Genomic DNA, 24,295 nt, shown 5'->3' with positions numbered 1-24,295 from the left:
CCAAAATTTAGATTAAAGAACTTAGATTAAAGAGATACTCCCTCATAATCCGATAATAAACTGGAGAAGGCTTTGATGAAAGATTTTGTTATTATGTTAAATTAAAAATTAGCTCTTGTTGTACTTTTGGCTATTTTTAAGGTGTTTGAGCTAAAGGTACAATTTAATGCCAAGATGAACAATGTCATGGCTCTTTGTTAAATCGCTAAAGCTCCACTTGCTTGTATACTCGTTTCTTTCCCTTGCTCATTCTATTTCTACCTGCAATTTTATGAACTCATTAAAAGTGAAACGACAAGCAAAATGTAGCAGAGACAAGCTCTCTGGTTAACCAATCAAACAAAGCACATACCATGACCACATCTTGTAGATTTGACAGTTTGAGGGATGAACACGCCTGTTCCTTTGCCTTTTTTCCACAAGTTCTCAAGCCAAGTTGGTACTGAATCAGCATCTCGCCTGTCCCACTCGCACCAGTCGAAATAGCATCCAGGCTGTAGCTTTGCTGGAAATCTACCGAATAACTTGTCTGATTGTCTGGTTTCTGCAAAATCATCATCATCATCAGCAATCAGAAGCAAAACCTGCAGTCTAAGCTCTTCATAAAACGCATCTTGGTCGTCAATATCCTCAAATTCCAGACAAGGGTCTCTGCCGCTCAAATGTCCGTTGGCTTGAGTTGTATTACTGTAATGGAATTGGAAGTCCATAGTAGAGGCTTGAGATTTCTCTAGAGTTGAAAATTTGTGGTGTAATGTGGAGAAATGAGGTGGGCTTAATATAGAATCTGTCCCTAGAAAATGAAGGTAATATTTTTATTCAAGGTCAAATCTTCAGGTTGCAGTTGTATGAAAAGTCTCCAAATGGATCGACTAGTCTCAGGAAATGTGTCTGTTTTTGTTCGTTAGCAAATGTCTAGTTCTTGATTGCTTTCAACCCAAGTGGATTGTTGACGACTTTAATTTTTTAGGTAATAATTTATATAAGTTCATAAAAGTTAAATTTCGATTATTCAGAAAACCAAAATTATTTAGCATTTTGATTTACAAGTTAGCTCTTAGATTACTGTTAGCAAAGGAGTAATCTTTTTTTTTTTTTTTTTCCTATTTGTTGGCCCAACAAATTTTGATTAATAATAAAATTGAGATTATTTGATAATGGAACTTGAACATCAATGTGGTTAATGATAATTTTCTTCTTTTTCTTTCAATTACTAATATTCGTCATATATGGGTGAAACGTGCAATACAACCATCATCAAGAACTTGTTTGTATATCTAGTTCTGTACTTTCTCCTTGCATGAAGATTGATCAACCCACAATTTTCATTCTCTCTGTTTGGCCCTGTACATTCCACTCTTCTCATTGTTCTTCCTTCCTGCAAATAACCAGTATTAACCTTAATTAGTTACTAGAAACATGAAATCAATTATGGGTTTTAGTTCATTGATACTAGAGTAATCTTTGAAATCCAGAGATCAACTGCTATCTTCTACAAGACTGAAAAATCTAAAGTTCGAACTCGTTCAACTTTCAGTCATATTTAAGTAAAGAGCAATGAAAGTACATATACCTTTAGGTCTATATCTTCTTCTGGACTGTAGTATTTGATTTTGAGGGATGAACACCCCAGTTCCATACCCCGTTGTGCTTCTCAAGTTCACTAGCCAAGTAGATGCTGAATTAGTATTATCCTCACCGTCCCACAAGGGCAAGCAACTGCTACCTTCTTTAGTTTGCAGTACTGCACAAGAGGAAGAGCTCGTTAATAATCTGCTGGAGACTCGTTGAGGATCAGCAGGAATGGAGTTTGAAACAATGGCATGTGGAAATTCTTCATCCTCGTCTGCTGTTAAAAGCAGAATCTGCCTTCTGAGTTCAATGTAATAAGCTTCATCATCGTATTCAAGATCATGATTTTTCATGAATTCCATTAGAAAATATGAAATGGAAACTTGGGTATGTTTTGATTTGGTCTGATGAAAAATGGGATTCTGCAAAATTGCAATATATATAAGAGAGAACATCATCTGAAGAGTTTCTTTTTCTGGGTTCAATCTTAGCTAACTAAATGGTTTGGTGAATTTGTTGTTGACTAATGTGAGTAAAAGTCCATATAATATCTCATGATCTTTGTACTTGAGTACATTTTTCTTTGTTGGTTTCCCATCAATGGAAGTAGATCAGGCATGAGAGCTTGTGTCCTTGACAAGAACATCTCTAATATGTTGCTTTCAGTTTGATCAAACAGATGTGAAAATGGGAAAACTTCAACAAGAAGAATCAATAGCTGCTGGACTACCATAACAGATGCTAGTTGGACCTTGCAATCATAAAACTATGCCACTTTTTGGATATGGTCAAAATTGCAGACCATCCAGCAATACCCAACTAAAATTACACAATCTTCATTAAATGTTTTAAATTTAATTATTAGGAAGTCAAATAATATTGATCTAATTAGAAAAAAAATTACTAAATGTTTGTAAGAAATAAAGTTTGCAAACTTCTGTATTTTCTTTTAAATTTGCTAGAAAGTGGTATTTTTTTAACTTTATAAATAAATAAATAATCAGAAAATAATGATATTTTCATAAAAAAGAATATCTTGTAAATTTATTTAAATTTTAAACTTTATAAACTTTATATATTCTATCTCATCAGTTTAAATAGAGAGATGCTCTTTTGTTTTTTAAAGTAATATTTTTAAAAAATTTTATTAAAGACACTGTGGGGAAAATGAACGGTGGCAATGGATTTATGGTTTTGAAAATTGATTTAGAAAAAGCCTATGATAGGCTGGAATGAAGCTTTATTGATTGGAGCTTGGAGAAAGCTAATTTTTCCAGTTTATGGAGAACGAATGTGAGACATTGTGTTCATTCTGCTACTATGTCAGTTCTTTGGAACAATGAGAAGTTGGAGTCTTTTTTGCCCACTCGTGGGGTTTGGCAAGGCGACCCTTTATCATCCTATCTTTTTGTGCTTTGTGTGGAGCAACTTTCCAATATTATTAAACATTCGGTGGAACAAGGGGAGTGGCATCCACTTCCTATTTCCAACAATGGTCCGTTGATTTCACATCTCATGTTCGCCGACGATATGGTATTGTTTGCTGAAGCTACAGAAGAACAGCTGGATGTTATTATTAAGTGTTTAACTGTCTTTTGTAATGCTTCTGGACAAAAGGTGAATTTTTTAAAGTCAAGCCTTTTTGTTTCTCCGAATGTGAGTACATCTACAGCCTCTCGTTTATCCTCTAAATCAGGAATTCCTTTGGTCTCTGACCTTGGGCGTTATTTGGGTGTACCATCTCTTCATGGTAGAGTATCTCAGGTACAATTTCGTGGATTGGTTGATGATATGCGAAGCCGGCTTGCTGGTTGGAAGGCGGGTGCACTTTCTAGAGCAGGGAGAATAACGCTGGTCCAATCAGTCTTGAACTCTATTCCTATTTATACTATGCAATCTATTAAATTGCCGGTGTCTATTTGTAAGGAAATGGAGCGGCTTTGTCGTAATTTTATTTGGCATGGTAACAGTGGGGATTCTGCTGTTCATCTGATTAATTGGCAAACTTTGCTATATCCAAAGCAAAATGGTGGGTTGGGCATTCGGAATTTTGGATTAATGAATCAAGCTATGATGGGTAAATTATGTTGGCGGGCATTTATGAACCCATCTGACTTATGGATCTCATGTCTTCTTTGGAAATATAATAATGGTAGAATTTCTTGGAATCTTCGAGTACCTCCTGGTGCCTCTATGAATTGGAAGGCTTTATGCTGGGGCCTCCAATTAGTTTCTAGTGGTGTTTCTATTGACGTTCGTAGTGGTACTGATGTTAAGTTTTGGCAAGATGATTGGTTTTCGGTTGGACCTCTTTTCCGATTGGTTTCTGCTCCTATTGATCCTTTGGAATTAGAGGTGGTTGTGAGATATTATTGGATCCCTGGATATGGATGGGATTGGAATCGGTTGTCTTTATGGCTACCTGATTTCGTTTTAGCATTTTTACTCCCCATTTGCCTACATGATGATGCTAACTCAAGGGATGGAATAATATGGAGACATTCCATTAGTGGACAGTATTCAGTTAAAACGGGGTACTCTCTTCTAGTGGAGAAATGTGGTTTACCAGTTGCCTTACCATTATGGAAGCTTATTTGGAAAGCACCTGGCACGCAGAGGATGCGGGTTTTTCTATGGGAAGTTGCCCATGAGAAAATTATGGTCAATGTTCAGCGATTTCGGAGAGGATGGATTAATTCAGACTTGTGTATGAGCTGTGGTACTCAGTCTGAGTCGGTGCTACATGTTTTAAGAGATTGCAACTTTATTAAGAGTTGCTGGCTTAATTTATTACCTGCTAGTGAAGTCCAAACCTTTTTTGGCTTCGTTGATATCCGGGAATGGTTGTCTTGGTGTCTTAAAAGCTCTTTTTGTATTGGTGAGTTTCCCTGGCCTGTAGTTTTTATGGTTACAGTTTGGTGGGCATGAAAATTTCGCAATGAACGGTCCTTCAATTTTGGAGTCCAAAGATCAGTTTCTCGCCCACTAATCTTGGGCAAGGCTAAGGAAATATATCAAGCATAAGGAAATATATCAAGCATGGAATGGTTATTTTCCTTCTTCTATTCAACGTCAATGTCGAGTGATTAGAGTGGCCTGGACACCAGCAGCTATAGGGTGGATTACAATCAACACAGATGGTAGTGTGCGTCAAAATTCAGGAGCTGCAACCTGTGCGGGTTCTTTTCGAGACAGTTTTGGTAAATGGCTACTTGGTTTTCGTTGTGTGTTGGGAGTTTGTGGTGTGGTTGAGGCAGAATTATGTGTCATATATCATGCTTTGAATGTGGCTTGGAGTAGGGGATGGCGGAAAATTGTTATTCAAACTGATTCTCAAATTGTTGTTCAGCTTCTTCAAGGTCAAGGCAGTGGTGTTTATAGACTGCAGTCTTTAGTTATTAATTGCAGAGCTCTTATCCGGCGGGAATGGGAGGTTAAGGTCGTGCAAATATATAGGGAAACTAATATGGTAGCTGATTATCTTGCGAATAGTGCGCATGGTGGAGTTTTTGGTATGAGTCTTATTGATTTGCCTTCATCTAATATTAAGCTCCTCTTAAATGCTGACTGTATGAATATTTTTCATGATCGTATAATAAATTAAAGGGCTCTATCCCTCCTTTTCAAAAAAAAAAAAGACACTGTAAAAAAAATTAGAAATATCATTTTCTATTTATTAAATTAAATAAATTTATGGGTAATTTACAATTTAGTCCCTGGGTATTACCATTATTAACAAGTCAGTCCCTGTATTTTTAGAAACCTATTAAAACGTCCTTATGTTTTCTCTCCGTCAACGAAATAGTCCTTCTGTCTATTTTTGCCGTTAAAAATATAGTAAAAGACTATATTACCCCCCATTATTTTTCTCCTTCTCCTTCTCCTCTTCCTTCCTTTTCTTCTTCATCAATTCTTCTTCTGCTTCTTCTGCTTCTTCTTCTTTTCCTTCTTCTTCTTCTGCTTCTCCTTCTTCTCCTTCTTCTCCTTCTTCTTCTCCTTCTTCTTCTTTTGCTTCTTTTTCTTCTTTCTCTTCTTCTTCTTCTTCTCATTCTTCTTCTTCTTCTTTTTCTTCTTTCTCTTCTTCTTCTTCTTCTTCTTCTTCTTCTTCTTCTTCTTCTTCTTCTCCTTCTTCTTCTTTTTCTTCTTTCTCTTCTTCTTCTTCTTCTTCTTCTTCTTCTTCTTCTCCTCCTCCTCCTTCTTCTTCTTCTTCTCCTTCTTCTTCTTCTTCTTCTTCTTCTTCTTCTTTTTCTTCTTCTTCTTCTTCTTTTTCGGAGGAGGAGGAGGAGGACGAAAGAAAAGACAGGGACTATTTCGTTGACAAAAAGAAACGATAAGGACGTTTTAATAGATCTGAGAAAAGATAGGGACTATTTAGTTGACATAAAAAAACGATAAGGACGTTTTAATAGATATGAAAAAAGATAAAAATATTTTAATAGATTTTTAAAAATATAAGGACTAACTTGTTAATAATGGTAATATACAAGGACTAAATAAATGGTTTTATTTGAGGGTAAAATTGGATTGTAAAAATTTTCTCTCTCCTCCTTTATCTAATTTTAACGGAAAATAGGACGGAAGGACTGTTTCGTTGACGGAAATAAAACATAAGGACGTTTTAATAGGTTTCTAAAAATACAGGGACTGACTTGTTAATAATGGTAATACCCAGGGACTAAATCGTAAATTACCCTAAATTTATTTGCTTTTTTGTTGATCTAATTTAATTTTTTTAATTTAAAAAATATTATATTTATATTTTTTGAAATATTATTTTTCCACCAAAATTTTGATATAGAATCTAATTTCAAATATATATTCCCATGATATAAAAAATATATATTTTTTTAAATTGAATTATTTATATAAACAAAATAATTTTGCTATATTTTAAACAAAATAATCATAAAAATTCTGGGATGTATATTGTCAGTCAATCATCAAATATGGCAAGTCTAACATAAAAACTACATGCTGGTAATTTTCTATTAATGGAATCTTTGAATATAATAGTAAAGCAAACATCTACACAATTTCTATAATTTTTTTCTTTTTAAATCCGCGTAATGCCTCCAACCGTTGCTAACGGTTGATTTTGAAGAGACATGTCCTTGAGCAACCATTTTATTCAACAATGGCTACAGCCTCTCTTACTCTCCTTCAGCAATGTATCCTTCAACATCATCTGCAGCGGCAACAGATTCCATGAAAGCGGCAGCCAATATCCCCCGTCCCACAACTGCCGCCGACAATTTCCAATCTCCAGGCCCGTGGTCCACTGGTCTCTGCGACTGCTGCCAGGATGTTAGCAGTTGTGAGTTCATTTCTCCTGCAGTGACTAACATTTGGTGTCTGATTAGAAAATAATTTGATCAAATTCTTGATCAGGTTGCTTGACGTGCTGGTGTCCCTGCATTACCTTCGGACGAATTGCGGAGATGGTTGACAGAGGATCTACTGGTAAATCAGAAAATGATGTGGTCCTTAATTTATGTTAAAAAAAAAGGGAGAGAAATTAATTATAGATAATAAATGCAGCCTGTGGAGTGAGTGGAGCACTGTACATGTTGATGCTGTGTTTGACGGGTTGCTCGTGCTTGTACTCGTGCTTCTACCGATCGAAGTTGAGGGGCCAATATTTCTTGGAGGAAAGTCCTTGCACCGATTGTTGTGTCCATTGTTGCTGCGAGGAATGTGCCTTGTGTCAAGAGTATAGAGAGCTCAAGAACCTTGGCTTCGACATGACAATAGGTATGGCCTCTCTATTAATTACTTTCTTTTTTTTTTAATTTGTTGGATTTTTTTGGTGGGTTTTGTTTGGATTTTTGATATAGTTTTATTTTAATGTTAAATGTAATGGAATAGGGTGGCATGGGAACATGGAAAGGCAGAAACGAATGGCAGCAAATTCAATGGCTCCTGTAGTTGATGGAATGACTAGATAGAACTCTGCTTTTATATTTTTATCTTTATTGCTTAGTTATTATCGTTTGAATATAATCAAGAAAATTTTGTTTTATTGCTGCCTATTTCACGTAAATTATTTTAAGGAATTTAGTGCCTCATGTGAGAAATTTTCTTGGACAAACCAGTGAAAGTTTTGTTATATATAGCCGTGACTCCATTGATCCGATTTAATCTAATTTATCCACTTATTAGTCATTCGTTTTCCAAAAAACCATGCCAATTAAAATCCTAAATTAAATTAGATACCATCTATTTTATCACCAGTATATTAGGATATAGATTACAAATGACAAACCCAAATATCAATAAAATACATAAAAGAATCTTGAAACAAAAAAATGAAGGCTTTTTTTTATTTTTATAATGGGAATTGAATAAATAAATATGGGGAGAAAAAAAAATTACATGGTCAGGTTTATTGAGCACTCTATTGGCTAAAGCACATAAAATTGAAAGCGTTAAAGGGCAACAAAAACATTTGTGTGGCAAGTTCAGCCGGGTGTGTAAAAGGAATCTTGTCTAGCTAGACATCATGATATTATCGATTGCCTGAAGTGCTTGGTTGGCAAAAAACCGGACGTCAACATCTGGATCCTCGCTCAGCTCAACCAAACTGGGCCGGATGGAATTCTCAACTACCTATGAGATCAAATTTGTGGCCAATGAAAAGGACGGGTAAAAGAAACCAGTCATCTTTCATTGAATGAATTCTAGCTGATTAAAATAACATGGAGTTTTTCTTGTGTGATGAAAAATTAGAAGAAAAAAAAAAAAAACTACTTAATCCCTGATATGGAGAAACTCACTGATTATTTCATTGATTTTAAAAAATGTATTAAAACGTTTCTAACGTTTTAAAAAATTTATTAGTTAATATTTTACCATTTAGTTTAAAAACATTAAAAATGTTTTAATATATTTTTTAAGATTAAAAGATCAACTAGTAAGTTTTTTCATATTATAGGGATTAAGTAATAATTTTCTTAAACAAAAAAGAACGCATACACACACAGAGACTTACAGACTGATCAACTACAGGGACGAGGGACTGCAGCACCTTTGCCGTATTGAACTTAATGTTGGGCACCCTGCAGAAAAAAACCAAGTTCAAATAGAAAAAGAACACCAAAGTGCAATAAAATACTTTTAGACCAGGTTACCAAGTTCCATAAATCGATATACCTGTCTTTTGATGCATTAATGACCGGAGGCAGCAGTTTAGAACATGTAATTTCTGATCCCATAACAGGAGCAAGGAGTGAGATAGCACGTAAAATAGTCATACGGTACAAATAGTGAGGATTGTTAATCATCTCCAACACCTGCATGAGTTATTATTTTAGAACAAAATGGGTAGCTACAAATATCAAAGCAACAGGAAAAGGAAAATATTACTCAAATGATGAATACAGATAAACCTGAAGCATATAGAGGGGTTTGTTGACACCTTTTTTAGCATTACAAACATATCAAGTGATGACAAAATGACCAGACAGAAATGGGACAGGTCATAGCAAAATAACTATTCCAATCAAAACCACCTTATCCTCCCCATTACCACCACCCCCTCAAAAAAAAAAAAAAAAAAAAAAAAAAAAAAAACCTTGCCACAGGCCTAACTTCTCTGAATATTCATGTGTAAACACCCGAAGCCTTAGATAGTTAGGTGAAGTTTTAGCTTCTAGATAGGTGGGGGGTGGGGGGAAAGCAATTAAATGACAATTACACAGCATGTAGAATCTCCAGCCCAGAAGAATAATACACCAAACCTGTGGAATTATGTGCTGCATTGCCCACTCTGGACCAAATTCTTCTGCGACCCGCTTTAAATTAATAGCAGCAGCTTCACGAATTGAGTAAACCTGGTAAACATGAGGCAAGATAGTATCAATATGCATAAAACAAGTGGCCCTTAATGAAGTTGATAGTGAAAGTTTGATCACAGATGTAACTAGAGCATTACTTAGACCCTATCCTTCTCTATTTCCTTCCTAATCTCTATTATTTGTGATGAGAAAACCTCGTTACATGACGATGATATCAAAGCCAACGATTCTCAGGCCCTAAATTCCAGTTCCTTTCTTTCTTTCTTGAAATCCTCATTTCTCTCCCTTTCTCTCTAATTCTTTCTTCCTTCTATATTATCTGCAATATCTTCGTCTTCTTTCCCTATGTTACTTGTACTCGGATACAGGTGTAGAAAGGAGCATATCCTTGTTTGATTTATCAAATTTCTAAATAAAAAATACAGGGATATGGATTTAAGTTTAGACACGTGTTTGGATACATTATATTATATAAATAAATTAGAATAGTAATAATTGTAGTCTAAATAGATAATTAATTATAACCAAATACATCATCCAAAATATAATAAAATAACTATTCTTAATCTAAATAAATGATCTTTATCTTGAGAGAAAAAAAATATTCTATTAACTATGCATGAACAGGTCACTTGAATATTCGAGTGCATGAAAACGTGTCAGATGCATATTCCATGTCATATACCATGAAGTGTCATGTCGACGTGGATATGGTATGGAAAAATGAAGCGTCCAAGTATCAGAGCTCTTTCCTTAATTTCTCTCCATTTCAAAGAACCATAAACTGAAGGTTTTCTTCAGACAAATTGGAATTGTAGAAAATACTGATATAAAAGTCTTTCTTTTCTTCTCCATCTTTCTTTCACCTGTGGAAAATATCTTCCCTTTTGTCCCTGCTATTCTGATAAAGGACTATTTAAACTCCGTCAGGAGTTTCAACCAATATCGTTTGGCTAAGACGAAATAAAAGAAAAGATAGGATGAAAGACTAAAAGTCTTATTGAAATTCCTCAAAGATTGAAAAGTATCTTTCTAATAGCCAAGAGAGGCTATTTATAATAGAAACAAAACCCTAATATGCAAAATTATGAAAATACCCAAAATATCCAAAAAAAAAATAATTAAAATACAAAAGTTAGCCCCGATCCAAGTCTGCCGTAAAATCCAAGGCTAGTTGCTCCATGTCATTCCCTTCCACTTGTAAAGAACTCGACCTCGAGTTGGCATCAGCAGGGTAGTACTGAAATAGATCTGCCACATTAAACGTCTTGGAAATTTTCATCTCATGTGGGAGGTCAAGAACATAGGCATTGTCATTGACCTTCTGAATGATCCGGAATGGACCAATCTTCTTGGCGTTAAGCTTTTTCTGTCCTCCACCACGCTCCTTGCGTAAATACACCATAACTTGGTCACCGACATTGAAGGACTTGAAACGCCTATGTTTATCAGCTGTAGCTTTATATTTGTCATTGGCTTCTGTAAGGCATTGTTGTACCTGTTTGAAAACATCCACGTGCTGCTTTGCCAAGTTGCTTGGCCAAGTTGCTTGCTACAATACTGTTGTGAGAACCTGTGGAAAGGGCAACAAAATCAACTGTATGCACTGGGACTTTCCTGTACACAACAGCAAACGGTGACATCTTTGCGGAGCTATGGACAACGCTGTTGTTAGCAAATTCCACCTGGTCTTGGAGGATTTCACTCTCCTTTGGACTCATCTTGTAATGAGGCAGATTCAATAGTTTTGATCTAGGAATGAGATCAATCTGATATTGAATATCCCACAGAGGTGGAAGCTAGGATGATTCCTCCACTATCTTAGGAAGCTTCTTCAACAGCTCTTTGACGGGTGGTGTTAAAGATGGTGCATCCTCCATTGTACCTTTTGCTCTCACCAATAAGGCCAGTGTGCCTTCAGATTTCTCAACTGTGCCTGATAACCTCTGTACTCCCATGGAAACAGCAACAACATTCTTCCCTTCCACTTTAGAATGTTTAACAGAACCGGAAGGCAAGATAATAATCTTCTTTTGATTCCACGTGAATATGTATGAATTCTTTTTTCTTTTGTGCAACGCATCAACATCGAACTGCCAAGGGCGACCTAGCAAAATTTCACAGCAATCCATATCCACAACATCACAATTAACAAGTTCAGCATAAGATTTACCGATCAAGATAGGCACGCTGCAGATTTTGTTGACCTCAATTGCCGAACCTTCCTTAATCCATCTGACTTTGTATGGCGAAGGGTGCGGCTGTGTAGGCAACTGCAATTTCTCCACCAATTGCTTAGCTATCAGATTCTCACAACTGCAACTATCTATGATTAGCCTGCAAATTGCCTCTCCTACTCGACACTTTGCCTGGAAAATCTTCTTCCTTTGCGTCTCATCCTCCTGTTTTGTTGAACATAAGATTTTCTTCACCACATAGGTGACCTCAGGATTGGCGGTCACAGGATCGGCGATTGGCTGGGGGTGTGCGGCGGCGACGGGTTGGTGGATTCCCTGCTGTAGGGTCAATTGTCCGATCATCTCCCTCAATTCTGCCAAAGATGCCTCAATCGCAGCAAGTCGCGCCTCTTGGTTATCTGCCATGGTCGAACTTTGCTCTGATACCAATCTGATAAAGGAATATTTAGACTCCGTCAGGAATTTCAACCAATATCGTTTGGCTAAGACGAAATAAGAGAAAAGATAGGATGAAAGACAAAGTCTTATTGAAATTCATCAAAGATTGAAAAGTATCTTTCTAATAGCAAAGAGAGGCTATTTATAATAGAAACAAAACCCTAATATGCAAAATTATGAAAATACCCAAAATATCCAAAAAAAAAAAAATTAAAATACAAAAGTTAGCCCCGGTCCAAGTCTGCCGTAAAATCCAAGGCTAGTTGCTCCATGTCATATTCCCTCTCAATTTGTTCTTTTACCCCAATTTCTGCTCCATGAGGGTTTAAGAACCCTAACCTCGTTCTTGAAGTTCTTGTTTCCTCCTCTATTTCTCATTCCCTGTCTTTCTATTCTTCTTTTCGAGAATCAGAACCTATTCTTCCAGAAAATATAAAGACTGAAGGAGTCGTTTCAAGCTGCACAACACAAAGTACTTAAACTTGAGATTTCTTGGAGCAATGGAAAAACCTCAAATCACAGTGCCCATGAAGAAGATAGGTGCCACTAAAATTCTGGATTCGTACGATTATCTTTCGTAATTGAGATACTCAGGAACTTTTTTCATTAAGAGAAGGAAAAGGGAATTGGAGAAATGGGGAGCATTGCAAGGAAGTGGTAGTATTTTGAGAACCATGATTATGAGTTCTATTGATACAGGACTATTTAGACTCCGTCAGGAGTTTTAACCAATATCGTTTGGTTAAGACGAAATAAGAGAAAAGATAGGCTGAAAGACTAAAAGTCTTATTGAAATTCCTCGAAGATTGAAAAGTGAGTTCCTAATAGTCAAGGGAGGCTATTTATAATAGAAATAAAATCCTAATATGCAAAAATAATCCTAATCCTAATAGGAGTCTAAAATCCTAATAGCCAAGGGAGGCTATTTACAATAGAAATAAAATCCTAATATGCAAAAATAATCCTAATCCTATTAGGAGTCTAAAATCCTAATAGCCAAGAGAGGCTATTTATAATAGAAACAAAACCCTAATGTGCAAAATTATGAAAATACCTAAAATATCCAAAAATAATAATTAAAATACAAAAGTTAGCCCCGGTCCAAGTCTGCCGTAAAATCCAAGGCTAGTTGCTCCGTGTCATTCCCTTCCACTTGTAAAGAACTCGACCTCGAGTTGTCATCAGCAGGGTAGTACTGAAATAGATCTGCCACATTAAACGTCTTGGAAATTTTCATCTCATGTGGGAGGTCAAGAACATAGGCATTGTCATTGATCTTCTGAATGATCCGGAATGGACCAATCTTCTTGGCGTCAAGTTTTTTCTGTCCTCCACCATGCTCCTTGCGTAAATACACCATAACTTGGTCACCGACATTGAAGGACTTGAAACGCCTATGTTTATCGGCTGTAGCTTTATCTTTGTCATTGACTTCTGTAAGGCATTGTTGTACCTGTTTGAAAACATCCACGTGCTACTTTACCAAGTTGCTTGCTGCAATACTGTTGTTTGCAAATTCCACCTGGTGGTGGTAAAGGTGGTGCATCCTCCATTGTACTTTTTTCTCTCACCAATAAAGCCATTGTGTCTCGAGATCTTTCAACTGTGCCTGATAGCTTCTGCACTCCCGTAGAAATAGCAACAACATTCTTCCCTTCCATTTTAGAATGTTTCGCAGCACCGGAAGACAAGATAGTAATCTTTTTTTGATTCCACGTGAACATGTATAAATTCTCCTTCCCCTTATGCAAAGCATCAACATCGAACTGCCAAGGGCGACCTAGCAAAATTCCACAACAATCCATATCCACAACATCACAATTAACAAGTTCAGTATAAGATTTACCGATCGAGATAGGTACGCTGCAGATTCTGTTGACCTCAATTGTCGGACCTTCCTTAATCCATCCGACTTTGTATGGCGAAGGATGCAGCTGTGTAGGCAACTGCAATTTCTCCACCAATTGCTTAGCTATCAGATTCTCACAACTGCAGCTATCTATAATTAGCCTGCAAATTGCCTCTCCTATTCGACACTTTGCTTGAAAAATCTTCCTCCTTTGCGTTTCATCCTCCTGTTTTGTTGAACATAAGACTTTCTTCACCACATAGGTGACTGCCTTTCCCTTATTGTCGACCACAAGATTAGCGGCCACAGGATTGGCGACTGGTTGGGGGTGTGCGGTGGCGGCGGGTTGGTGGATTCCCTGCTGCAAGGTCAATTGTCCGATCATCTCCCTCAATTCTTCCAAAGATGCCTCAATCGCAGCAAGTCGCGCCTCTTGGTTATCTGCCATGGTCGAACTTCGCTCTGATACCAATCTGATACAGGACTATTTAGACTCCGTCAGGAGTTTTAACCAATATCGTTTGGTTAAGACGAAATAAGAGAAAAGATAGGCTGAAAGACTAAAAGTCTTATTGAAATTCCTCGAAAATTGAAAAGTGAGTTCCTAATAGTCAAGGGAGGCTATTTATAATAGAAATAAAATCCTAATATGCAAAAATAATTCTAATCCTAATAGGAGTCTAAAATCCTAATAGCCAAGGGAGGCTATTTACAATAGAAATAAAATCCTAATATGCAAAAATAATCCTAATCCTAATAGGAGTCTAAAATCCTAATAGCCAAGAGAGGCTATTTATAATAGAAACAAAACCCTAATGTGCAAAATTATGAAAATACCTAAAATATCCAAAAATAATAATTAAAATACAAAAGTTAACCCCGGTCCAAGTCTGCCGTAAAATCCAAGGCTAGTTGCTCCGTGTCATCTATTTTTGTGATTTCCTAACATGGAGGATAAGTGGGAGGTATTCAAGAAGGCCGAAGAAGAAATCAATCTTGAAAGGAGCTGCAACTGCAATTCTTAAAGATGTGTTTGAAAGATGGAGAAGGCAGATAAAGAAAGGCAGATCTGAAGAAGGAAAATGTAGAAAAACTTATTGGAAGTCTGGTGGTATGTTTGAGTTGCCATCATGTTGCCATATGCAACTCAAGAAGGATAAGTTGCTGCAAAAAGATGCTGCAAATTTGGTCAAGGATTGCTACAGTAATCGCCATCAGCAAGTTCTCCAAGATCTCATTCGGCACACCAACTTACCAGCTTATGATGAACTTAGAATGAAAGAACCTTCATTCAGGCTCAACACCCAGCTATTTGACATTCTTGGGGACAAGATGTTCTCACGGAAGAGGTATTGTTGCATAGGAATTACAGGAACAAAGATAATAATGAGAAGTACAGAGACAAGTCAGCTAGCATAAGGGAGAAAATTAGTTAGTCAGTTACTAGATTTCCAGCCTGTGATCGGCAGGAAATAGGATACAGAAAGAGCTGGAATAGGTCTCAGATTGTCATTCCAGAACTGAAACCAATGCGAAATATTTCTTTTCTTTCTATATTTCCTCTCTAATTATATTATTTTCTGTGACAGTGAACCTGGTTACATGACATTCTGTTATACCAAACTTTCAGCTATATCTAATACACGGTCCCCACAGGCCGTGCACCATTCTTCCTGCTTCTTCAGGACACTAAAAGCTTTAGCATTCAAGTACACATTTCTAGTTTTAGAATCTCTTTAAAAGAAGAGTAAAAGAAAAAAATTGATCATTCAGCAAAGTCCAGTTTGACACCAATGTCGAACTAATAGAAGAATTTTTTTTATACATATAATTTCTGTTGCACGTGATAAGAAAACACAGACCTTATCCTGTAACCACTGCATGCAAAGAGCCCCAAGTTTCTCATCAAAGAAACCAACACCCAACTGACTAGCCAATAAAGGTATATACTCTATGATTGCAAGCCGAACCCTCCAATGTCTATCCTCTGCAAGCTCAACAATGGCTGGCAATAATGATTGGGACAGCAGATCAATTCCAATAACCTGCAAGGAAGGCTTATTCCAGCATTACTTGATTAACAAAAGGAGTTCTTTGTTTCTTTTTTTTTTTTTTTTCATATACAACACGCAAACAGCACATTTATAAAAAAAAAAAAAACACCATGAAATTCTGAAAAAGAGTTACTTGAATTAATTTATAAAAAAGGAGCTTTTTCTCTTTTTCTTTTTCATATATACAATGCACAAACAGCACATTAACCATTAAATGAAAAAACCCATGGAATCTTGAAGCCGCAACCCCAGGCATAAGCTCTTTAAGTAAATTTGTGTCAAAGAAATTTCTCTCACACAAATCTTCAAAGATGAGGTCAAATATCTTCAGAAACAAGCCCTAAATAGGAAAAATAATTGGAGTGCATGAAACTTCAGCCAGAATAAATTCAAGTTAGAAATGTAGGCCGTGAGAAAAACATAGGAATTCTTTTTTATACGGAATATATGTCTCAACTTCCTCCACCATTTCAGGACAGAACATGTCAAACTTAATAGTTTCCCTTAGCAAAGTTTGAATTCTTCACTATGGAGATGGATAAGGAGGCCCATATAGTACTTAAGATTGAGCAGAAACCCCAGAGCTGTTTAAGTTGTTACAAACCAGATTCACTTGATCAAGCTTGCTGATTATGTTGAGGCGCACATCAGGAAATTCATCCTTCAAAAGGGACAGGAAAATTGGAAGAAGCTGCTCAATAGTAGCATCCTGCATTAAGAACCAACTGAATTTCAGTAGTCCATTGTAAACAGTTGCAAGCAAATGTGGTAATTGAAATTGGAAGAACAACTGCACGGAATACATATATAGCAAGATACTAATGAAAAATAAGAACTAAAATAGATCAGATGTGTTTGCCAAACACCATGAAGAAAGAGTTAACAAAGTCAAGGATCCAAATTTAAGCCTCTCAACTCAAGTGCCAATCTACAGGGTGCCCAAACAGATGAATGAATTGCTCACATGCACAAGTAGCAATCACAAACCTGGTAAACAATAGCACCAAAGTGGATAGGTGTACAATTCTTCATACACGGTTATACAGTGCAAGCCTATATCCTATTTCTGAATGCGTGGAGCGGCAATACATGTAACAATTCAAGCCTATATCCTATTTCAAAATATATGGAGTGGCAATAAATGTAACAGTTCCACCCGCCAGTTCAAGATATTTTCATAAAGCCAAGGTGGTGTTTAGTAATGGAAAACTGTGCATGTTTTCCAGAAAATTACTCTGAAGAAAACTGTGAATTGATGTTCAGTTTAAAAAAGAAACGGAGAACCGGAAGAGTTTTCCAAATTTTCTAAATTTATACTAATGATTGGAAAATTTTTCTTGCTGGTTTTCCAAATGCCATTAATACACAAAGGAATAGAAATAAAGTGGAAAATTTCAGCATCAATATCATTATTTGATGGGTTAAAATTCAAACCCTACCAATGCAATTTACATTGTTCATATTGTTTTTTACTTCTACATTCCTTTTATTTCTTTTTACAATTACATCTATGAAATTGGCGAATTTATTAGACCAAGTAAATTTTTAAATAAAAAGACAGAGCTAAATTAATCATATATTATTTACATTTGTTTTTAGTTCATAACTTATGATTCATAAGTTTTACATTAGTTTTGAAAAGTTGAAATTAAATAATTTCATAATAATAATCATGATAATTGTTATTTGTTATGTTCAAAAGCATGTCAAAAAATATTATGAAACTATTTACATGATCACAGATAAAAAAATATTCTTTGTAATTCAAAAGCTTTTTAATGATAAAAAATTAATGCCCATTTCAAAAAAAAAAAATGATGAAAAATTAATGAACATTTTAGTAAACCAATTTTTCTTTTTCTATTTACCCTTTATAAATGTGGTAAATAGAAAATGAAAAACTGGTTTACTAAAATGTTCATTAATTTTTCAAATCCTAATCTGGAAAAATGAAAAAGTGGAAAACTAGGAAATGGTGAAAGAAACTAGAAAAAATGAAAATGTTTTCTACAACTAAACAAGGCTAAATTGGTTCATTTTTCCCTTGTTAATAATTTCTCAAAGGATCCCATTAGAATTGATAAAATAAAAATAATAATAAAAAAATCATGAATGATGCATCCAACTCACATATATGGAAAGAACAACATTGGAACTTTTTTCTTTGATATGACAATGACAAGATCCTGCATAGGAAGTTATATGGCATTCTTACCTTCCCCAGGACAGGGGCCAGTCCCATTATAACTGAAGCCAAAGCAGACCGAACATGCTGGGAAGAATCTGATGAAAGTTCCTGCAGCAGAAAATTAAGAATTTAGATTTTAACAGCTGACATGATGTTTAAAAAAAAGGTTAACACTATGTAAACAAATGCACCTTTACACATGGGAGAATATGTTGAATAACCAGTTCTGGATTCAAAATGGAGCCAAGCTTGGTTACTTTGCCAGCAGCTGCTATGCGTACTTCAGCCTCATTATCACGAAGTAAGCGTACATATGCAGGAAGCAAGTCCGTCCTTAAAAAAGAATCACCTTAAATCAGAAATATGAATCACCTGAATCAACAGTTCCATTCACAAATAGAAGTGGATTTTAAGACAAGCATGGAGAACAAATTCATATTAAAGCAGTAGTTCACATCATATACACATACACAGATACCTAGTAGGTTCAGGCCCCACAGCTTCACAAATTTCATATAATTGATTTGCGACCATGTAGCGTACACGCCAAGACTTGTCCTGTGCATCAGCAATCCGGATAAATATAACTAATAAATAAGCAAGCCGAAATTATTTGTCTAAACCATTTTGATAAATACCAATGGAAAAGCAGTTCACTGCTACCAAGGAACAAAGAATGCCAAGAAATTATAAACTGATAGGGCGAAAATCACATCAAATATTAATAAGTTTATACAAAATATTTTATTGATATTATGGATAATTTAGAAACTCAATTATTTTTTCATATTATTAATTATTTTATTAAGCTTAATAAGCTTTTAGTAATTTTAATAAGTTTTTCTTAAATTATTTTGTTTTTGTTTCACTTTTGTGCCATGTTTTTTCTTCACCTTATTTTTCTTACATCAGTAATTGTAGGCCACTCTTTTGTCTTTAAGTACACGTGTATCACCATGGAATAAGCTTCAGCATGTCTTTGTGCGTAAGGCATGGAGCCAAGTAGAAAATAAAAAGAGAATCAACTTCTGGAAGTGTAAAACACGGATTGACTCCTTGTTTTGAATACCTGGAACGTGTTTTAATTCAATGGCCCATCTATACCCGTGCTTTATTTTATTATTTTGAGAATTGGAGTTGGATGGTAGAGAGGATGACCATACGAGGACATCATTATAAAAATGAAAGTTTCATAAGAAGAAGGGATCCTTTCAGCCTACTTTGATCAACCTCAGCCACATGGTGGAGATTCAAGGGCAGAGCTTTTGAAGGCTTCAAGTTGCTAAATAGTTTTTCTTCTTTATCCTCTTTATTTTGATTTTAGTATTTAGTTTTCTTTGTTAGGATGGATTCTATATATTTTAAATCAATTAAGTTGTATTTTTATTTCTATTATGTTGAACAGAATTTATAACTAGGGGATTTTGATGTAATTTTGAGATTTAAATTTATTTAATTTATTTGAGTTGATTGGTTGTCAATGCAATAGTTTATTGCTGTTCTTAATGCCTTTAAATATGGCTAAAAATTTAATTGATGTAGAAGGCTAGTGATCTGAATAGGGCCATAAACTACATAGAAAGAATAACTGTACTAGGAATGAAGGTTTGATCTATAGAAATTTTCATAGAATAACCAATGGACCTAAAGAATTAATTATTATTTGCTAAAACTATCAGAAATAGGAAGTGAATTTTAAATAATATGTTTGTATGAGTCAAGAGGGAGTATCAAATAATTTAGGGTTCTTCTTCGTTGCATTAGATAATTAAAAATGGATTATCAGTTAAATACATTAAGTTGGATTGGCATAGATGAAGTCAAAATTATCCTAGTTCTTATTATTATTGGCTCTGGTTGTGATTATTTGCTTGAGATCAATTTGTAAATCTATTTTTATTTTTATTTTCATTAGTTAATTAATTTATCGTTTAATCTGATATTCTAAATAACAATAGAATTACAAATGTTTTTGGTACTTAATAACCAATCCTCATGGTATCGAGGACTCTACTCATTACTTTATTACTTGAATGATTTTGTGCACTTGCGAAATTGCCTATTATAAATCATGCTAATTTTCCATACCTACCCCTCCCCCATTTTCTTGGGATCTAAAATCTATGTCGATACCTGAGAGAAGTTGACAATAACAGGAAGAATATAGGCAACACAATCCTGGGGCTCCAACAATTTTCCAAGAGCAGCACAACCCTCAACAGCCAATAAACGAACAGAATCCTGATCTGAGGTCAAGCAAAAGAGAAAACTTCATTACTAGCTCATAACAGGTCACAGAGTTAAACACGTAAAGCCGGCCCCTATCTACCCAAGTATTACTTGATAAATAAATTAAAAATTATGACATTATTTTTATTTGTCACACAAATTCAATCCAATATGAAAGCAGGGCTATATACAACTTCCAAGTAATTCAGTTGACAGTTACCCTATTTCCATTATCAGGTCATCCATGTAATAGTGCTTGTACGACATTATTCCCTAGGTAAAGAAATGGAAGTGACATAGCACTCATTTAAAGTCCATTACCATCCTGGGTAAGATCCTCAAATATTGACAAGATATCAGTCTTCAGATGAGCGGGTTCAATAGTTGCAGCAAATTTCCCCAGATTTGAGGCAGCAGACCTTCTAACCATGGGCATGTCATCTTGACAGAGCTGGCTATATAATGAAAGCAATTCTGTCTTTAATATATCAGGGGCACTTGAATAGGCAATATGAAATAGTCCACATGCAGAAACCCGAGCTGTGAACCATTCTCCAGCAGCCAGCCTCTAATAATAAGAAGTTCAAACATGTAGCAATCAAAGAACTGGTAATGATGGTGGCAGAAAGCAAGTTAGACCGATAAAGCATATATATCTAATTATTGGACAAAGACAAGCATAAAATGCTGCAGTAGGCCAAAATGGTGCACTTGCAAAGTAACTACAAATTTGATGCAAAGGCCCAACAAATTGGCGCAACAAAAGAGTCATAGGATCGTTTCAATATACTCCAACATAAATGAGAAAATGACATGCAGACAACATTCAATATGTGATAAATAACACGGCAAACCTGTTGATCACAAAATCTAACAATCTAGAGAAGTAACAGTTTTGTTGGGTGCAACAAAAGAGTCATAGGATCATTTCAATATACTCCGACATAAATGAGAAAATGACATGCAGACAACATGCAATATGTGATAAATAACAAAGGGCAAACCCATTCATCACAAAATCTAACAATCGAGAGACGTAACAGACTGTTCAAGATATCTAAGAAAAAATTGCAATTCTACAAGGACCTAAATGATGGACAATCATTCAATTCAGCTGCTAGCCTTACCAGTAAAAACTCTATTCAACAGAGAAATAAACAGCATTGTTATTAGAATTTTCCAATTCTCAATTTGAATCTTACAATTTAATTTGATTCTCCACCCAGTGATTTCAATCTATAGGTGAGTTACACTTGTACTTGGATTGTCAAATCAGACGATTCTTGACTCATTTCTCCATCCTAGTGATTCTAATATATGAGGTAAATCACAAATATACCTGAATCGTGACTAAATCAAAAGATTTGATAGTGAATCAGGTGAATCAATATCAACCAACCATTCTTCACCCAATTCTGTCGATTCTTTCTCTAAAGGGTTGTTAGACCTTGTAGCTTCAAATTTTAGAATTTATTTTTTCTTTTTTTCCTTCATTTTTACTGTGAAAAGTACAAATAAAACCTTCACTTGGTAACTTTTTTTTTTCCCCACCAACCATTTTTTCCTCTCCCTCTTCATTCTTTTCGCTTCTCTTTGGTCATTTTACTTCTCTAATTATAGTTGTCAAATTATGACATTTTACATTAATATATTCTGACTGTGTAATGTAGCCTGCTATCTTTTTCATTATTTAGTTATTTGATCAAATTTAAATATGAGTTTCGGCGGGTGTACAATGATAACAATTGTCTACGATTCAAGAGTTCATAATTTATAACATAAAACTATATAATATAACAAGAATATTCTTCTACTATAAAGCATACGTCTAATTAGCTAAATGATAATTTTACATTTATTAAAATAACGTTATTATGTCTCTTTTACTTATTTTTTAGAACATGTATCATTTTTAATTAAGTTTGAGAATTTATATTGAATCCTATGACTCAATTCAATTATTGATTTACAAAAATGATGATTTTGATTCTTGATTTGACAACTATGATAAACAGCACTATTTATTAACCACTATAAGGACATCATTTTCTCACCTTAACAAGAGGAATGTACCAGTCAACCAAGTCAGTCTCCCTCATCTGGGATCCAATCCTACGCAAAGACTCCACAGCCTTATCTCTCACACATGTTTCCTCCACAGTGCAAAGGGTTTCCAAAGGAGGAAGCAAAACGTGGGCATGCTCTACTCCCCCAACATAGGGGATGAACACTCCCAACTCCTCTGCCATTGTAAGAAGAACCTCATCATCATCATCATTGTTTTCACTCAAAAATGGAATTAATTCCTTACGGGTCCGCTCCTGCCCAAGAGCACCAGCAATCGTAGATAGCTTACGGATTGAGTTCAGACGAAGCTGGATATCATCATTTTTTAGCTCATCTATGAGAACAGCTATGGGATATAGTGGCTCATCGACCATAGACATTGTATCTTAAAGTTCCTGTAAAATGACACCACAACAAATTGGAATTCAAAAAACGCGGTAGAAAATCTTCCACATAAATGCTCAAAAAGATCACCCACAATGTGAAAGTAAATTGTATTCCATTACCATAGCACAATCAAAGTGATCTTGTAACCGATTAACAATTAACCTTTTTGAATTAGAAAGCACATAAATGTAAATGTTGCTTACAAATTGGATCGAACAACCACCATAATAAATACTGTAATTCATCGTATCCCAAGGACCCATAATTCGTTTATAGTCACAAAATTCCTGAGCAACTAAAAATAAGAAACCCCGAGATCTATAGCAAAGTCTATAAACCAAATCCGGAGGCTCGGCGAAAAAGCCAAAAGAGGAAGAGAAAAAACACCGGTTTTGAATTCCTACAACTTAACGCTGTGTCTATATTCTGAGGAAACGAATGAAAATGAGGACGAAATGAATTGATTGTGCTCTCACCGACCTCAATGCGTTCCCGCCGGCTGCTTCTGACGAAGCTCAGAGAGAGACAGAGAGAGAGAGCTTATGAATTTTCGGTTAAATTATGGTTTGTAGTAATTTTTTACTTCTGAAGGCTTGAAATCACACTTATATTTAATTATTTATTTAAGAACCAACGCCCGGTTTTCTTTTGTCCAAACCAATGCCCGGTTGGTTTGGTCTTCGGCTGAATTGAGAATTTGGATAACTGTAATTTAAAAAAATAAATAAATAAATAAGAGAAAGACAGAGGACATAATATAATGAATAATTATTAGCTAAATACATTACACATGTATTATTTGCAATTTAATTTATATATTTACATTTTCCATCAAAAGATATTTATAATATTAATAGGAGATAATGTTCTCCATACATTATCATACTTAAAAAAAAAATTTAATTTATATATGTATATATATATATATGATAACCACCAGAATTTTTATATTTGGAGTATATTTGAGGTGAGATCGGACCAAATCCTAAAAAAGAATATAGGTTCAAAATTTATCAAACCATTATTAAATATATCAATTTAATATTGCAAGTTCTAATTTGAATACATTATGATATATTATATTTGTTTTACAGGTTCATTTGAGTAATATAAATAATTTATTTTGAAAATAAAATATTTAAAAATAGAACAATATTTATAACTAATAAAATTTTAATTATGTAATGATAAAAAAATTCAACAGACAAAATAATTGTAAACAACCAATTTATTGTATATAAATATTAATAAGACTATATATATATATATATATATATTAAATCTTTAATTTTTAAGAAAAATATATTTGATTCTTTGATTTTTATTTTAATATATTGAATTACTATTTATTTATTAAATAATTACACTGAACGTACTATTTGATTTAAAAAATATATTATTTAAAAAATTATATTTCATAATTTTTAATATTTAAAACATTTTAAAAAATTTAGTTAATTGAAACCATTTAAAAAAAAAAAAGAATTCCTTTTTCACGCCTTAATGTTTTTATTAAAATT

General features: G+C 34.7%; 3 protein-coding genes across 7 annotated transcripts; 1 reads left to right on the top strand and 2 right to left on the bottom strand.

The window, feature by feature from the left end:
• Nucleotides 1-117: 117 nt before the first annotated feature.
• LOC110618063 lies at nucleotides 118-2,308 on the bottom strand. Of its 2 annotated transcripts, XM_021761088.2 has the most exons (3): nucleotides 1,574-2,306; nucleotides 353-1,378; nucleotides 118-261 (listed from the first exon to the last, which is right to left on the bottom strand). In XM_021761088.2, exons 2-3 carry the CDS (start codon nucleotides 708-710, stop codon nucleotides 206-208), a joined length of 414 nt encoding a protein of 137 aa, XP_021616780.1. In that variant the 5' UTR covers nucleotides 711-1,378; nucleotides 1,574-2,306; the 3' UTR covers nucleotides 118-205. The 2 variants fall into 2 exon arrangements, with proteins under 2 accessions (XP_021616780.1, XP_043813174.1); XM_043957239.1 differs by having other exon boundaries at nucleotides 118-1,378; nucleotides 1,574-2,308.
• A 4,184-nt stretch (nucleotides 2,309-6,492) lies between these two features.
• On the top strand, nucleotides 6,493-7,591 carry LOC110618249 (cell number regulator 2). Its single transcript, XM_021761384.2, has 4 exons — nucleotides 6,493-6,886; nucleotides 6,961-7,032; nucleotides 7,111-7,323; nucleotides 7,438-7,591. Exons 1-4 carry the CDS (start codon nucleotides 6,739-6,741, stop codon nucleotides 7,515-7,517), a joined length of 513 nt encoding a protein of 170 aa, XP_021617076.1. The 5' UTR covers nucleotides 6,493-6,738; the 3' UTR covers nucleotides 7,518-7,591.
• Nucleotides 7,592-7,864: 273 nt separating this feature from the next.
• LOC110618206 (serine/threonine-protein phosphatase 2A 65 kDa regulatory subunit A beta isoform) lies at nucleotides 7,865-23,375 on the bottom strand. 4 transcript variants are annotated; one of them, XM_021761312.2, is made up of 13 exons: nucleotides 23,256-23,375; nucleotides 22,376-22,783; nucleotides 20,643-20,889; nucleotides 20,226-20,338; nucleotides 18,571-18,650; nucleotides 18,284-18,425; nucleotides 18,120-18,200; nucleotides 16,509-16,613; nucleotides 15,713-15,895; nucleotides 9,309-9,401; nucleotides 8,722-8,861; nucleotides 8,561-8,627; nucleotides 7,865-8,178 (listed from the first exon to the last, which is right to left on the bottom strand). In XM_021761312.2, exons 2-13 carry the CDS (start codon nucleotides 22,766-22,768, stop codon nucleotides 8,059-8,061), a joined length of 1,764 nt encoding a protein of 587 aa, XP_021617004.1. In that variant the 5' UTR covers nucleotides 22,769-22,783; nucleotides 23,256-23,375; the 3' UTR covers nucleotides 7,865-8,058. The 4 variants fall into 4 exon arrangements, with proteins under 4 accessions (XP_021617004.1, XP_021617005.1, XP_021617006.1 ...); XM_021761313.2 differs by having other exon boundaries at nucleotides 23,252-23,356; XM_021761314.2 differs by lacking the exon at nucleotides 23,256-23,375 and adding an exon at nucleotides 22,979-23,244.
• Between the last annotated feature and the right edge of the window lie 920 nt (nucleotides 23,376-24,295).

The sequence above is a fragment of the Manihot esculenta genome, chromosome 6 (assembly GCF_001659605.2).
Source record: "Manihot esculenta cultivar AM560-2 chromosome 6, M.esculenta_v8, whole genome shotgun sequence".
NCBI classification, from domain to species: Eukaryota; Viridiplantae; Streptophyta; class Magnoliopsida; order Malpighiales; family Euphorbiaceae; genus Manihot; species Manihot esculenta.
Note: the sequence above shows the minus strand (reverse complement) of the source record. Positions and strands in the feature narration are given on the sequence as shown.